Here is a 14,078-nt window from a genome sequence, read left to right on the forward strand (position 1 = left end):
TGGCTTTCTCCCCCCCCCCTTTTTTTTTCTCCATATCAGTTTGCTTGGGCTTCTCATTACTGTAGTAATTTCTTCACTTCTCAAAATGCTCTACTTTTTTGTAGACTATCATCCAGGAACTGAAAAAAAAACCAAACCAACTCATAGCCCCAAACACCTGTGATTCACAACTCTGAAATCCATGTTTTCTTTGTATTTGTGTGTGCAGTAGTATGTATATTCTTACTATTTCTATGATGGTAGCCCATAGAGTTATTGTTAATCTTAATGGCATATGAAAATTTTAACTGAAAGCCAAATGAGTGGAACTTCTTTACTTCATTTGTTTGTACATACTGGAAAGAAGATAGTCTATTCTGTTTTTTTTTTTATTATTATTTATTTATTTTATTTGAAAATTTATAGATCAACTTTATTTAGCCTTTTTCTTTTCTTTTAAACTTGGGATGCTTCCATAACCTTTTGTTGAATCCTGCAAACATAAAAACTATAATTGATGCTAAAAATGCATAGGTGTCCATATGGTATTAAAATAAAAAAGTGATGGGATTTATAACCTCATGTAAAATGTCAGAAATTCCATAATATATTAACTTGTTTAATGTCTTCTTCCCCCATCCCAATTTCTTTAAGTCATTCCTTGGTGGTCTGAATTGGGTGTTTATAGGGGTTGACGAAGCTCATCGTTTAAAAAATGATGATTCCCTTCTGTACAAGACTTTAATAGACTTCAAGTCTAATCATCGTCTTCTTATTACTGGAACCCCTCTGCAAAACTCCCTCAAAGAGCTTTGGTCTTTGCTGCACTTCATCATGCCAGAAAAGTAAGGAAGAGTTTTACATGGTTCTTTTTATTTATTTATCTAGTTTCTTATGGTGGAATATTTTAGTGATTGGAGAATCAATAGAGATAGAGAATTACTTTGTGAAACAGTTTAAATATCTTATATAAAATAGATGTACATACTTTTTCATACTATTTTTCATTCTATTTTTGATAAGTCATTCTGGTAGCAGTTGCTGCTTTTTCTGTTTTAGCAGTCCACAAAAAGGGTGGATTGATGTATGTGGTTGATTGATATTGATGTATGGTTGATTGATATACGTCTTTTTCCCTGAAAACACGTATCTTAATCTAAAAGGAAAACCACATGGACTTACTGTATGGAAACAGAATGGGGCTGAGGATGTCTTCTTTTCTGTGTTAGTACCATTAATGAGAACAAGTTTGTACCATGATGCCTGATATACAGTAGTTCAGTCAGGCAGCCTTATGGTTTGCATACAACACGTTTATTGTATTGACATTATTCTGTAGTGACCTCTGTTTATATCTGGAATAAAGGAGAACACATGTTCCTTTCAGATATCTTGTGAATACAAATCACTGTAGCTCCAATTTCGGAGCTATGCATTACATCGACTTCTTCAGAACCTTACAGTCCATTTTCTTAGTCTGTTAGCACATATCAGAGGATAATCAAATTTCAGCTAGACCATCCAATCTGCAAGAAGTATGTAAAGTGGTCTGTTCTCTTGCACTCCCTCCAGCCATGCAACTTTTTTTTTCTCATGCTGCTCTTGAGAAATATAATAATGGAATTTCTGTAACCTTCTACCTGGGTTTCCATGCAGAAAAGTAAAATGCAGAGCTTTCATTGGAGAAATTAAAATTTAGTAGTTTGTTTTGAACTTTCATTTTGCAAAAGTGTTTGGAAACTTCCATTCTACTATTTGCAGACAAAATGTTTAGAATTGCTTGTGAGATGAAAATTCAGAAATTTATTGAATGAAACAGAGGGGAGTGGGGAATGAGTCCATATGCTTTTGTGTGCATGTGGTATATTTATGGGTTTTATGTGTTCTGTTTCTTCGCTGTTGCTTCTTCAGGTCATTCATACTGTGTCATTATTCTCCCTTTATTCTTTCTTATGTTGAAGGTTTTCTTCCTGGGAAGATTTTGAAGAGGAACATGGCAAAGGGAGAGAGTTTGGTTATGCAAGTCTTCACAAAGAACTTGAACCGTTTCTACTCAGAAGAGTTAAAAAAGATGTAGAAAAGTCTTTACCTGCTAAGGTTGAGCAAATTTTGAGGATGGAAATGAGTGCATTACAGAAGCAATATTACAAGTAAGTAATGACACTTTTAAAATCGCACTATTTTAATTAGATGTCTGTATGAAAAGTAATGAAGTGTAATAGTTTTCATGATGCAATTTGAAATGATATTTTGAGAGCTTACCATTTGTGGAAATATGACATGTTAGAAATTACTTCCACTACACGTTTTATATCATAGGTGGATTTTAACCAGGAATTATAAAGCCCTGAGTAAAGGTTCAAAAGGCAGTACCTCAGGCTTTTTGAACATCATGATGGAACTCAAGAAGTGTTGTAACCATTGCTACCTCATTAAACCACCAGATGATAATGAATTCTATAATAAACAGGAGGCCTTACAGGTAATACCACCTTGTTTTTAATTTATTTTTATAAAATTGTTTTCCATCTCTAATATACATGCAGAAATTTTGTAGTGTTCTAGCAATTTAGTAGTTCTTATTAAAGTATATTAATAGAATTATATAATGTTAACATTTAATATTAATAAACAAGTTCTCAATTAAATGTACATCATGGGTTTTACAGGTAAGTGAATTGTTTTTTTATTTCTTAGCTAGAACTGAATAATAGAGAGATCAATACTAAATAAAGCATCTCTGTGCAAATGCATGACCGGCAAAGCACCAACAGTCCATGTGATAGCAGAAAGTGATCTGCATAGTCTCTTCAAGCTTGTTTGTAAACAAACACTGTTCGCTGCATGCCTGCAAACAACCAAACTGAAAGGAAATAAAAGTAATAAACATCCAAAGCTTAGTCTGATTTTTATTGTTATAAATGAAAATACCTGTAAGCATCATTACTAAAGATGATTCGTGATTGTTTTGTGTTTTGTTTTGTTGTTGTTTTTTTTTTTCTTCAGGGTTTTGTTGCATTTTTTGTTTGTTTTGTAAATGTTAACCAATCTTTGTACTTGTATTGAGTTCATGTCACAAGGTTTTGGTAGCAGGGGGGTTGCAGGGGCAGCCTCTGAGAAGAGACCAGAAGCTGCCCCAGGTCAGATAAGAGCTTACTCCAAAAGAGACCCACCACTGGCCAAAGCTGAGACAATGAGCAATGCTAGTTGCACCTCCGTGATAACATATTTAAGAAAGTTTAAAAAATGCTGCACATCAGCTGTGAGAGAGACAAATGGGAAAATGTGAAAAACAATCCTGCAGACACCAAGGTCAGTAAAGAAGGGGGAAGTGCTCCAGGTAGCCTGCAGAGAATCACACAGAATCACAGAATTTCTAGGTTGGAAGAGACCTCAAGATCATCGAGTCTAACCTCTGACCTAACGCTAACAGTCCCCACTAAACCATATCCCTAAGCTCTACATCTAAACGTCTTTTAAAGACTTCCAGGGATGGTGACTCCACCACCTCCCTGGGCAGCCTGTTCCAGTGCCTAACAACCCTTTCAGTAAAGAAGTTCTTCCTAACATCTAACCTAAAACTCCCCTGGCGCAACTTAAGCCCATTCCCCCTCGTCCTGTCACCAGGCACGTGGGAGAAGAGGCCAACCCCCACCTCGCTACAGCCTCCTTTAAGGTACCTGTAGAGAGCGATAAGGTCGCCCCTGAGCCTCCTCTTCTCCAGGCTGAACAAGCCCAGCTCCTTCAGCCGCTCCTCGTAGGACTTGTTCTCCAGGCCCCTCACCAGCTTCGTCGCCCTTCTCTGGTGAAACAGGTTGTCCCACTGCAGTCCATGGAGGACCCCATGCCACAGCAGGTGGATATACCCTGAAGGAAGCTGCAGCCCATGGGGGACCCACACTGGAGCAGTGTGTTCCTGAAGGACTGCACGCTGTGGAGAAAACCCATGCTGGAGCAGTTCTTGAAGAACTGCAGCCTGTGGGAAGCCCACGTTGGAACAGCTTGTGAAGGACTGCATCCCATAGGTGGGACCCCACACTGGAGCAGGGGAAGAGAGTGACCGTGAAGGAGTGGCGGAGATGAAGCATTATAAGCTGAACACAGTCCTCATTCCCTGCTCCCCTGCTCCGCTCAGGGGGAGAATGTAGAAGAGGATGGATGGGGGGAAGGTGGTTTTTAGTTTGCTTTTAGTTCTCGCTGCTCTACACTGTTATTAATTGGCAATAAATTAAATTAATCTTCCCCAAGCTGAGTCTGTTTTGATCGTGATTGTAATTGGTGAGTGATCTTCCTGTCCTAATATCAACCCATGAGTTTTGTTGTTCTTTCTTTTTTTTTTTTTTTAATCATAATTTCTGCCCTTTTACTGCCAAGGAGGGGGAGTGAGAGAACATCTTGGTGGGCACCTGGCAGCATTTTATACCAACATAAATGCTTCTAATGATCATTTTTTTTTTTTTCTGTAAGCTTTGAAGTTCATAATTTCAAGACTTTCCCAAAACTACTAGATTGTGCAGTGACAGCTTGTGATTTCAAGGTGTTTTATATTATAAAGTGTTTCTCAAAGGTAAAGGGTATTTAATTTACAACGTGGCACACTCTAACTACCTAAATTATAATTAAACTCTTTAGAACTGTTCAGCCATTATTTGTAATAATTGCATATTTTTAATAATGATTTTCTTGGCTCATCTGAATAAGCTTTGCTAACTCTTACTATGAATGATGCATCCTTCTCATTTCAGGCAAAAGGAATAAAAGCACCTAAATCCAATTTTTTTATTCTACATAATTCTATCCTGAGCCTCTTCACCTAAAGAGGCCTGATGTTTTCAACATTAAATTCAATGTGCATCTGAATTCCTCTTCTAGTTGTTCCCACTGGAGCTGAGAAGGTACATGGTCTGTTCTGAAAGTAGTAGGACTGGCTTTTTCCTGGGCAAACGGGCGGACAAGAGGCGGTCTGCGCACGCAGGATCGGTGGAGGGAGATATTGGGAATGCTGGGAAAAATCGGCAGTCGGCTATCGGCCGTTGAAGAGAGCAGGTTGCTTGTACTGTGAACACCTGTCGAAAGGCCTCGTCACGGAAAATCATGGAGCGTTTACTGGAGCAGCGATACGCGATCAAATTTTGTGTAAAGCTTGGTAAAACGGGCAAAGAGACTCACAACGTGATTAAGGAGGCCTACGGTGATGCTGCCATGGGTAGATCGGGTGTTTTTGAGTGGTACAAGCTTTTCCGAGAAGGTAGGGAAAGAGTGGAAGACGACGACCGCTCCGGACGCCCTTTGACCATCAAGACCAACGAAAATGTGTCGCGAGTGAAAAATTTACTGAATTGTAAAAAAAAATTTACTGAATTTACTGAAAAATTTATTGCAGGATGAGTATCAGAATGATTGCTGATGACTTGAGCATTCCTCAAACCCAAGTTTTTGAGATGGTGAAAGAAAACTTAGCCATGAGGAAAGTGTGCGCAAAGTTTGTGCCGCGAGTGTTGTCAGAGGAGCAAAAGGCCAACCGGAAAGCGATCTGCCAGGATCTTTTTCATCATGTGAATGAGGAGCCCGACTTTTTGGACAATGTGGTGACTGGTGACGAGACGTGGGTGTTTGAATATGACCCGGAGAGTAAGCGGCAGAGCACAGAATGGCACACCCCTGCTTCCCCATGCCCCAAGAAAGCACGAATGAGCAAATCCAAGCAAAAGTCCATGCTCATTTGCTTTTTTGATCGACATGGAGTCATCCACAAAGAGTTTGTATCACCCGGACAAACAGTTAATGCAGTTTTTTACGTGGAAGTCCTCACAAGACTGCGAAAACGCATTGCTCGTGTCCGCCCAGCCATCGTCAACAATTGGCGGCTGCACCATGACAACGCACCGAGCCACACAGCGTTCCGCGTAGTGGAGTATCTTGCCCAGCACAAGGTGGCAACGCTGCCTCAGCCCCCCTACAGCCCCGACTTGGCCCCGCCAGACTTTTTTCTATTCCCGAGAGTAAAATCAACGCTCAAGGGGAAGCATCATGCATCGGTAGAGGCGCTTCAAGAGGCCGTGACGAGGGAGCTAAACAGCATTCCGGTCCAGGCATTCCTGGAGGCGTACAAAAACTGGAAAACTCGTTGGCAGCAGTGTGTAGATGCAGAAGGAAAATTCTTTGAAAAATTCTAATAGTTTGTTCTATTCTCATGAATAATTTTTTTTTAAAAAAATGAGTCCTACTACTTTCAGAACAGACCACGTATAATGCTATAAGCCATCTAAAGCCACTTGGGCTCTACAAACAAGATTCCTCTCACTTTTAACTTGCCTGAGAAACTTGACAGATTAGTTACTGTTTAAAAATAATTAGAGGGTCAAATAGCAGTGCTTATTTCTGTTCAAAAGATGGAAAGCAAGGAGTAAGTAGTACTAAATTAGTAACGTAATCTTACTTCCTACCAAATAATTATTTGGTAGGAAAACATTGAGTCTATATCTCAACTGCTCTAACTTGTAGCACAGTTTATTTGCTTACTTTTTTTAATGAAACGTTAAGATGATGTTTTATTAGCCAAAGCTGAGAAATGCATTTCCTTTAAAACATGCTAGTTAGTATTCCTGTTGCTTCCAATTAGAGTACTCCATGCTTTTATAATGAGTTTTTACGAGATCAGGACTGACTAAGTCCTTATTAAACTTTCATATTCAATTAATGCTGCATACTAGTAAATGTATATAGTGGTATAGTATGGTCATCTGAATGCGTTATTTAGTTCTAGGAGACTATTGTGTGCACATTTTAAAACATATTTTTAAAGGAATGTCAAAATTTCTGTCATTCTTCCCATTCCAGTAGACAAGAAAGAAAACCTTAAACCTTAAAAAACCTTAAACCTTAAAAACCTTAAAAAAAAGTGTAACCAACTGCAGTGTATATTAGTGCTAAGGTGAACTAATTTTGCAATACACCTTTTCTTATCTTTGTAGCATTTAATACGAAGCAGTGGGAAACTAATCCTTCTTGACAAGCTACTGATTCGTCTACGAGAACGTGGCAACAGAGTACTGATTTTCTCTCAGATGGTGAGGATGCTAGACATCCTAGCAGAATATTTGAAGTATCGTCAGTTTCCTTTTCAGGTAGGAATTTGCTGGTAGTAGCCAAGAAGCCTTGATCTTTGCCACTTTAGCTTAAGAAACGTAAAAGTGTCCTTTTTAGTAGAAGGATTTATAAAAGTTTAATTTTATGTACAGAAAAAGACTATATGATAAATGGTGTTTTGAAATGAAAATGATAAATTAGAAAGGTGTTACATTACTCTTCTCCTTGCCCCTAATTGTTTTGGCAATTGAGATTTCAAGTTGCTCTGATTAGAATATAGTATGAGTGTTCCTCTTTAACTGTAATATTTGATCTCTTTAGAGACTTGATGGATCAATAAAAGGGGAATTGAGGAAACAAGCACTGGATCATTTTAATGCAGAAGGATCAGAGGTATGATATTAGTGGGTGGTGGTTTTTAAATCTATACAGCTTTATTTTTTTCCCAAGAAATATAACAAATATTACCAAAAAAATTAAGACAGAAAAAAGTGAGGGATGTATCATGTTGAAATTTTGTTATTGGTAACCTATATATTACAAGATTTACAACTCTTTTTTTTTCTGAGAAGAGGTTAAATAGGAAACAGAATTTATGAAAATGACGTTTAACTAATATAACTGCATAAGTTACCTTTTTAGATTTTTGACCGTGCTTTTTATCAAAGTAATTTTCAGTACTGTATAAACACTGAAGAATTTAACCTGTGTTTTTTGTTTGTTTGTTTGTTTGTTTGTTTGTTTTTGTAGGACTTAGTCCTTCAGTTTTTACAGGAGCACTGAACTTTTGCATAAGCCTTTGACATTGAACAAGTACTTAGGGAATGGGCAGAACTGAGTTGTGTATATCCTTGCATGAAGAAAAATTGTTTTAAATATTTTTTAAATCTGGCTTCTGTTATCTTCATTTTCTATTTTTTATTTCCTTGCCCTGGAAGAAAATGAAGAACTGATTTATAGCCATTGTGTACTTCTATAAGATTCCTAGTTTATTTAGCATTCCTACAATGGAAGCCATTCCATACCTTTGATAATCTTAGGTCTTCTGTTCAACACTGGCAGGGTTTTTTTCAGCAATAGAAGCATAACATTTGTCAGTTGCTATTGGGCTTATATTTATGTTATGGTTGAGGAGGAAGGACTTAATTTCATAACATAATCTTCAGATATTTGTTAAAACAGAACTAACTTCTGTATGTAAATTTCTAATATAGACATCATTGCCTTTTTCTGGAATTCTTGTAGTTGTACTGTATGTTTTTTTAAGATGAAGGGGGATCCAAACTTCACATGGTATTCAAAAAAGGAGGTAAATTATAGACTTGTGCAGCAACAGAATTGTTTCCTGTTTTATTCTCTATTTCTTTCCTAATAATCCATAAAACTTCATTTTACCTAATCAACTTTCTTCACTATTACTGGTGAAGGTCTCAATATCTATGACAACTCCAAGGACTCATTCCTGTGCATTAATGGTTTGCTATTACTTGTCACTGTATTTAATATTCAAAATTGTTTCCTATTTCTCTTTATCTTGAATTTCATATGCTTTTTTTTATTGCCTGTCTCATAAGATCCTCCTGCAGTCCTTCATAGTTGTCCTTTGTCCTTGAATAATTCCATATCATCTGAAAACTTTGATCATACTATTTTCATATTGTTTCTGAGTGGGTTGAAGAGCATTGACCCTGACAGAACTCTTGTTTCTTATCTCTTAACCAGTTACTTATATGCTCAAGAATCTTCCCTCTTATGCCATAGCTGCTTAGTTTTCTTTAAATATATATATATATTTAAGCTTCATACTTAAAGAAGCTTCACCTATGGAAGAGCTATTTGATAGTGTATGAGTTGATAGTCCGCTCCACAAAGCATTATTATGACTAATACATATATAAAGCTATTTCTTATTTTATAATTTCAGGATTTCTGCTTTTTGCTGTCTACCAGAGCTGGAGGATTAGGTATAAACTTGGCATCTGCTGACACTGTAGTTATATTTGATTCTGACTGGAATCCACAAAATGATCTGCAAGCGCAGGCTAGAGCTCATAGGATTGGACAGAAAAAACAGGTATGCATATTTGTCTTCTAAGCTTCAAACCTGAAGGAGGGTTTCACACAGTAGCCATAAGCTGTTTGTCTGGCCATCGCAGTCTTTGTGTATTTTGAGAATAACTAGAACTTGCCAGGTATGTCTAAAAATGTTAATAATGCTCATTTGACATTTTTTAATAAATAAATAAATAAATAAATAAATAAATAAATAAATAAATCTCTCCCTATATGGAGAAATGGCATAGTAGCTGTAGTATATGGATGAGTAGAGAGAAGAGTTCTGGGCTTGTCTCACGTTCATTGGCTTCATGTCATCCTAGAAAATAACTGTTATATTTAAGGCACATCTCCTTTACCTAATGATAAATAATTAGTAGTTCTCTTTGGGTTTTTTTCTTGCAGAAGACTTCAAGTAATAATCAGATATGACACTGTTCCTTATGGCCATGCTTGTGCCTAATTATTGAAGTTTAAAGAGGAGAGGTCTAAGAATTTCTTTATTTTTTAAAAACTTTACGTAGAGACAATGGTAATGTGATTGACTGGTTTCATATGAGAAATACTAGTTCAATGAGATAGAAGATTAGAAGTAAGGACTAACATTGTTGTTGTTCAAGGTGTGGGTTTTTTTTTTGTTGTTGTTAATCTTATCTGAATATTGTTTTCCTGTGTAATTTGTGAGCATGTAAGTAAAGCCTATTTATAACATACATAGGTTAATATTTATCGGCTAGTCACAAAAGGATCAGTAGAAGAAGATATTCTTGAAAGAGCCAAGAAAAAGATGGTGTTAGATCACTTAGTGATTCAGAGAATGGACACTACAGGGAAAACTGTACTACATACAGGCTCTACTCCTTCAAGGTATATTTATATAACTTACATATCAATTTAGAGTTAAGTATACTTGACTATTTTATTAAAAGTGCAAGTCACTTCACTTGGTTAACAAAAGGCAAAAAATATATGGTAAGGTATTATATCATAAAATCATAGAATGGCTTAGACCTTAAAGATCACCTCATTCCAACTCCTCTGCCATGGGCAGGGATGCCACCCACTAGATGAAGTTGCTCAAAGCTCCATCCAACCTGGCCTTGACCACTTCCAGGCATGGGTCATCCACTACTTCTCTGGGCAACCTGTTCCAGTGCCTCACCATCCACCAAGTGAAGAATTTTTTCCTAACACCTGATCTAAATCTCCTCTTTTAGATTAAAACCCTTCCACCTTGTCCTATCATTATCTGTCTGAGTAAAAAGTCAATCTCCATCTTTTTATATAAGCCCTCTTTAAGTACTGAAAGGCCACAATGAGGCCTCCTCAGAGCCTTCTCTTCTCCAGGCTGAAAACATAATCATAGAATCATTAAGGTTGGAAAAGACCTCCAAGATCATCTGGTCCAACCATCACCCTACCACCAATATCACCCACTAGACCATGTCCCTAAGCACCACGTCCAACCTTTCCTTAAACACCCCCAGGGATGGTGACTCCACCACCTCCCTGGGCAACCTGTTCCAAAGTCTGACTACTCTTTCTGAGAAGAAATGTCTCCTAATTTCCAACCTGAAACTTCCCTGGTGCAACTTGAGGCCATTCCCTCTAATCCTATCGCTAGTTATCTGGGAGAAGAGGCTTACCCCCAGCTCCCCACAACTGCCTTTCAGGTAGTTGTAGAGAGCAATAACGTCTTCCCTGAGCCTCCCTCTTCTCCAGACCAAACAACCCCAGTTCCCTCAGCCGCTCCTCAGAAGACTTGTGTTCCAGACCCTTCACCAGCTTTGTAGACCTTCTCTGGACATGCTCCAGGGACTCGATGTCTTTCTTGAAGTGAGGGGCCCAAAAGTGAACACAGTACTCGAGGTGCGGACTCACCAGAGCTGAGTCCAGAGAGATGAACACCTCCCTGGTCCTGCTGGCTACACTATTCCTGATACTAGCCAGGATGCCATTGGCCTTCTTGGCCACCTGGGCACACTGCTGGCTCATGTTCAGGCGAGCATCTACCAACACCCCTAGATCCTTTTCTTCTGCACAGCTTTCCAGCCACTCTGTCCCAAGCCCATAGCACTGCATGGGGTTGAGGTGGCCAAAGTGCAGGACCTGGCACTTAGCCATGTTGAACCTCATCCCACTGGCCTCTGCCCTTCGATCCAACCTGTCCAGGTCCCTCTGCAGGCCCTTCCTACCCTCTGGCAGATTGACACTCCCCCCCAACTTGGTGTCATCTGCAAACTTCCTGAGCATGCACTCAATTCCCTCATCCAAATCATCAATAAAGATATTAAAGAGGGTGGTCCCCAACACTGACCCCAGGGGAACACCACTCATCGTCGACATCACTGGTCGACAGATGGATTTTACTCCATTCACCACTACCCTCTGGGCCTGGCCGTCCAGCCAGCAAAGAGTGTACCTGTCCAAGCCATGGGCCGCCAGCTTCTCCAGGAGAATACTGTGAGAGACTGTGTCAAAGGCTTTGCTGAAGTCTAGGTAGACTACGTCAACAGCCTTTCCCTCATCCACCAGGCTGGTCACCCACTCATAGAAGGAGATGAGGTTGGTCGGGCAGGACTTGCCTTTCATGAACCCATGCTGACTGGGCCTGATTCCCCCACTGTCCCACAGATGCTGTGTGATTGCACTCAAGATGACCTGCTCCATCACCTTTCCTGGCACCGAGGTCAGGCTGACAGGCCTGTAGTTCCCTGGTTCCTCCTTACAACCATTCTTATAGATGGACCTCACATCCCCAGCTCTCAGCCTTTCTTCATAAGAGAGGTGCTCCAGCCCTCTGATAATCTTCATGGCCCTCCTCTGGTCCCCTGCTAATAGGTCCACATCTTTTTTTGTGCTTTTTTTTTGCCCCAGACCTGGATGCATTACTCCAAATGGGGCCTCATGAGGGCAGAGTAGAGGGGGACAGTCACCTCCCTTGACCTGCTGGCCACTCCTCTGTTGATGCAGCCCAGGATGCAGTTGGCTTTCTGGGCTGCAAGTGTGCACTGCTGGCTCGTGTCAAGATTTTCATCCACCAGAACCCCCAAGTCCTTCTCTGCAGGGTTGCTCTCAATGAGTTCTTCTCCCAGTCTGTACTCCTGTCTGGGATTACCCTGACCCAGGTGCAGCACCTTGCAATTGGACTTGTTGAACCTCACAGGATTCACAGGGGCCCACTTCTCAAGCTTGACCAGGTCCTTTTGGATGGCATCTCTTCCTTCTGTTTTATCAACTTTGCCACTCAGCTTGATGTCACATCTGCAAACTTGCTGAGGGTGCACTCGATCCCACTGTTTATGTCTTTAATAAAGATATTAGACAGTACCAGTCCCAAAAAAGACCCCTGAGGGACATCATCATCCTCCACTTGAACATAATGCCGTTGAGTGCAACTCTCCATTTCTTAACATAGAGAGCAACACCCCCACCCTTTCTTCCTTGTCTATATCTTCTCTAAAGCTTTTAGCCCTCGATTTCAATGTTCCAGTTGTGTGAATCATCCCATTGTGTTTCTGTGATAGCAATTATGTCAGAGTTTGTAATTGGACCATGGTTTCCAACTCCTCCTGTTTGTTTCCCTTGCTGCATGCATTGGTGTAGAGGCACTTCAGCTGGGCTATTGGCTGTATCACCTTTTTAGAGGAGCCCTTCCTAATTCCTTTGGGACAATTCACAGGTATTCCCCTGTTGCTTCCTAAAGTGTCAGTGTTCCCAAGTTCTTTTCTGTCACTAAGAGGTACATCCCCTTCCCCCACTTCATCTAGTCTGAAGCCCTGCTAATAAGTCCCACCTGCTTACTGCCCTGAACACTCTTGCCCCACTTGGTCAAGTATGCCCCATCCAGTGTCAGCATGTCTGGTCTCTCAAAAGTACATCTGAGATCATAAAACCCAAAACCTTGAGCATGGCACCAGCCATGCAGACAGTCATTCACTTGGTCTGTTTGTCTCCTTGGGTCCCATTCACCAACTGGGAGAATACAGGAGAACACTATTTGCACTCCTAATCCCTTCAACATCTTTCTGAGGGGACACGAAGTCCTTTTTGATATTTTGGCATCTGGTTGCAGCCTTATTTGACCCTACATGAAAGAGTAGGAATGGGTGGTAGTCCTCTGATCCCAACAGTATATAATATAATAATAAAATAACAGCGACCTTATAAGTAAAGACTGCAAAGTATAATGTCTTTCTATATTTTTGTTTACATATTAAATATAGCTTTTATTTAACAGTCAGAAGGAAGCTTGATTAATTCATGGTTATAGTAATTTGAAAAAATTCTCAAAGATAAAATGCTTTTCTGAAATTTCCTGTATTTCAGCTCAACACCTTTTAATAAGGAAGAGTTATCAGCAATTTTGAAGTTTGGTGCTGAGGAACTCTTCAAAGAACCTGAAGGGGAGGAAGAGGAGCCTCAGGTAAATGGAGCAGTGAATCTACACTTTATGGATATAACAACTGAAAAATATGTATGAATTATTTTGTTATAAAAAGAAACAACTTCTGTTTCAGGAAATGGATATAGATGAAATCCTGAAGAGGGCTGAAACTCGAGAAAATGAGCCAGGCCCATTAACTGTAGGAGATGAGTTACTTTCTCAGTTCAAGGTATTACTCTGTTCCCTCCCTCCTCCCATAATCGTGATTTTCTTTATAAATGCTACTTTTTATTTCCTTTTGTGTAACCTTTTTCTTTCTTATGAAATTGTCAATTTGTTGACAATAGGTCAACTCTCGCATAGAATGTCTTTTCACCTATACAGCATAGTTACCACCAGTGCAAACATTTAAAAATGCATAATGTATTCTGCTAACAAAATAAGAAAGACATTTACAAATACATTAGTCTTTGATTTAATGATTGTAATACTGGGGAGGGCTGTTCTTCATTTAATGCTTTACACTGTTAAGCAACTATGGCACTTCTGAAAACAGAATGAAGTTTGG

At 39.4% G+C, this 14,078-nt stretch overlaps 2 protein-coding genes across 8 annotated transcripts in view; both read left to right on the forward strand.

Annotated features, from left to right (window-relative positions):
• LOC101804420 (chromodomain-helicase-DNA-binding protein 1) overlaps positions 1-14,078 on the forward strand; it is a 93,269-nt gene that overhangs the window by 55,800 nt on the left and 23,391 nt on the right. For all 7 annotated transcript variants that reach the window (XM_038169391.2, XM_038169392.2, XM_038169395.2 and 4 more), the window contains 9 exons: positions 634-824; positions 1,941-2,129; positions 2,299-2,461; positions 6,954-7,106; positions 7,390-7,461; positions 8,993-9,142; positions 9,842-9,990; positions 13,453-13,549; positions 13,644-13,739. In XM_038169391.2, the coding sequence (XP_038025319.1) occupies positions 634-824; positions 1,941-2,129; positions 2,299-2,461; positions 6,954-7,106; positions 7,390-7,461; positions 8,993-9,142; positions 9,842-9,990; positions 13,453-13,549; positions 13,644-13,739 (1,260 nt within the window). The remainder of the gene's footprint in view (positions 1-633; positions 825-1,940; positions 2,130-2,298; positions 2,462-6,953; positions 7,107-7,389; positions 7,462-8,992; positions 9,143-9,841; positions 9,991-13,452; positions 13,550-13,643; positions 13,740-14,078) is intronic.
• Positions 4,938-6,288, forward strand: LOC106020314 (GVQW motif containing 3). The gene is made up of 2 exons (XM_027447435.3): positions 4,938-5,338; positions 5,371-6,288. The coding sequence occupies exons 1-2, from the start codon at positions 5,074-5,076 to the stop codon at positions 6,153-6,155; spliced, it is 1,050 nt and encodes a 349-aa protein (XP_027303236.1). The 5' UTR covers positions 4,938-5,073; the 3' UTR covers positions 6,156-6,288.

Source organism: Anas platyrhynchos, chromosome W (assembly GCF_047663525.1).
Source record: "Anas platyrhynchos isolate ZD024472 breed Pekin duck chromosome W, IASCAAS_PekinDuck_T2T, whole genome shotgun sequence".
In the NCBI taxonomy this organism is placed as follows: Eukaryota; Metazoa; Chordata; class Aves; order Anseriformes; family Anatidae; genus Anas; species Anas platyrhynchos.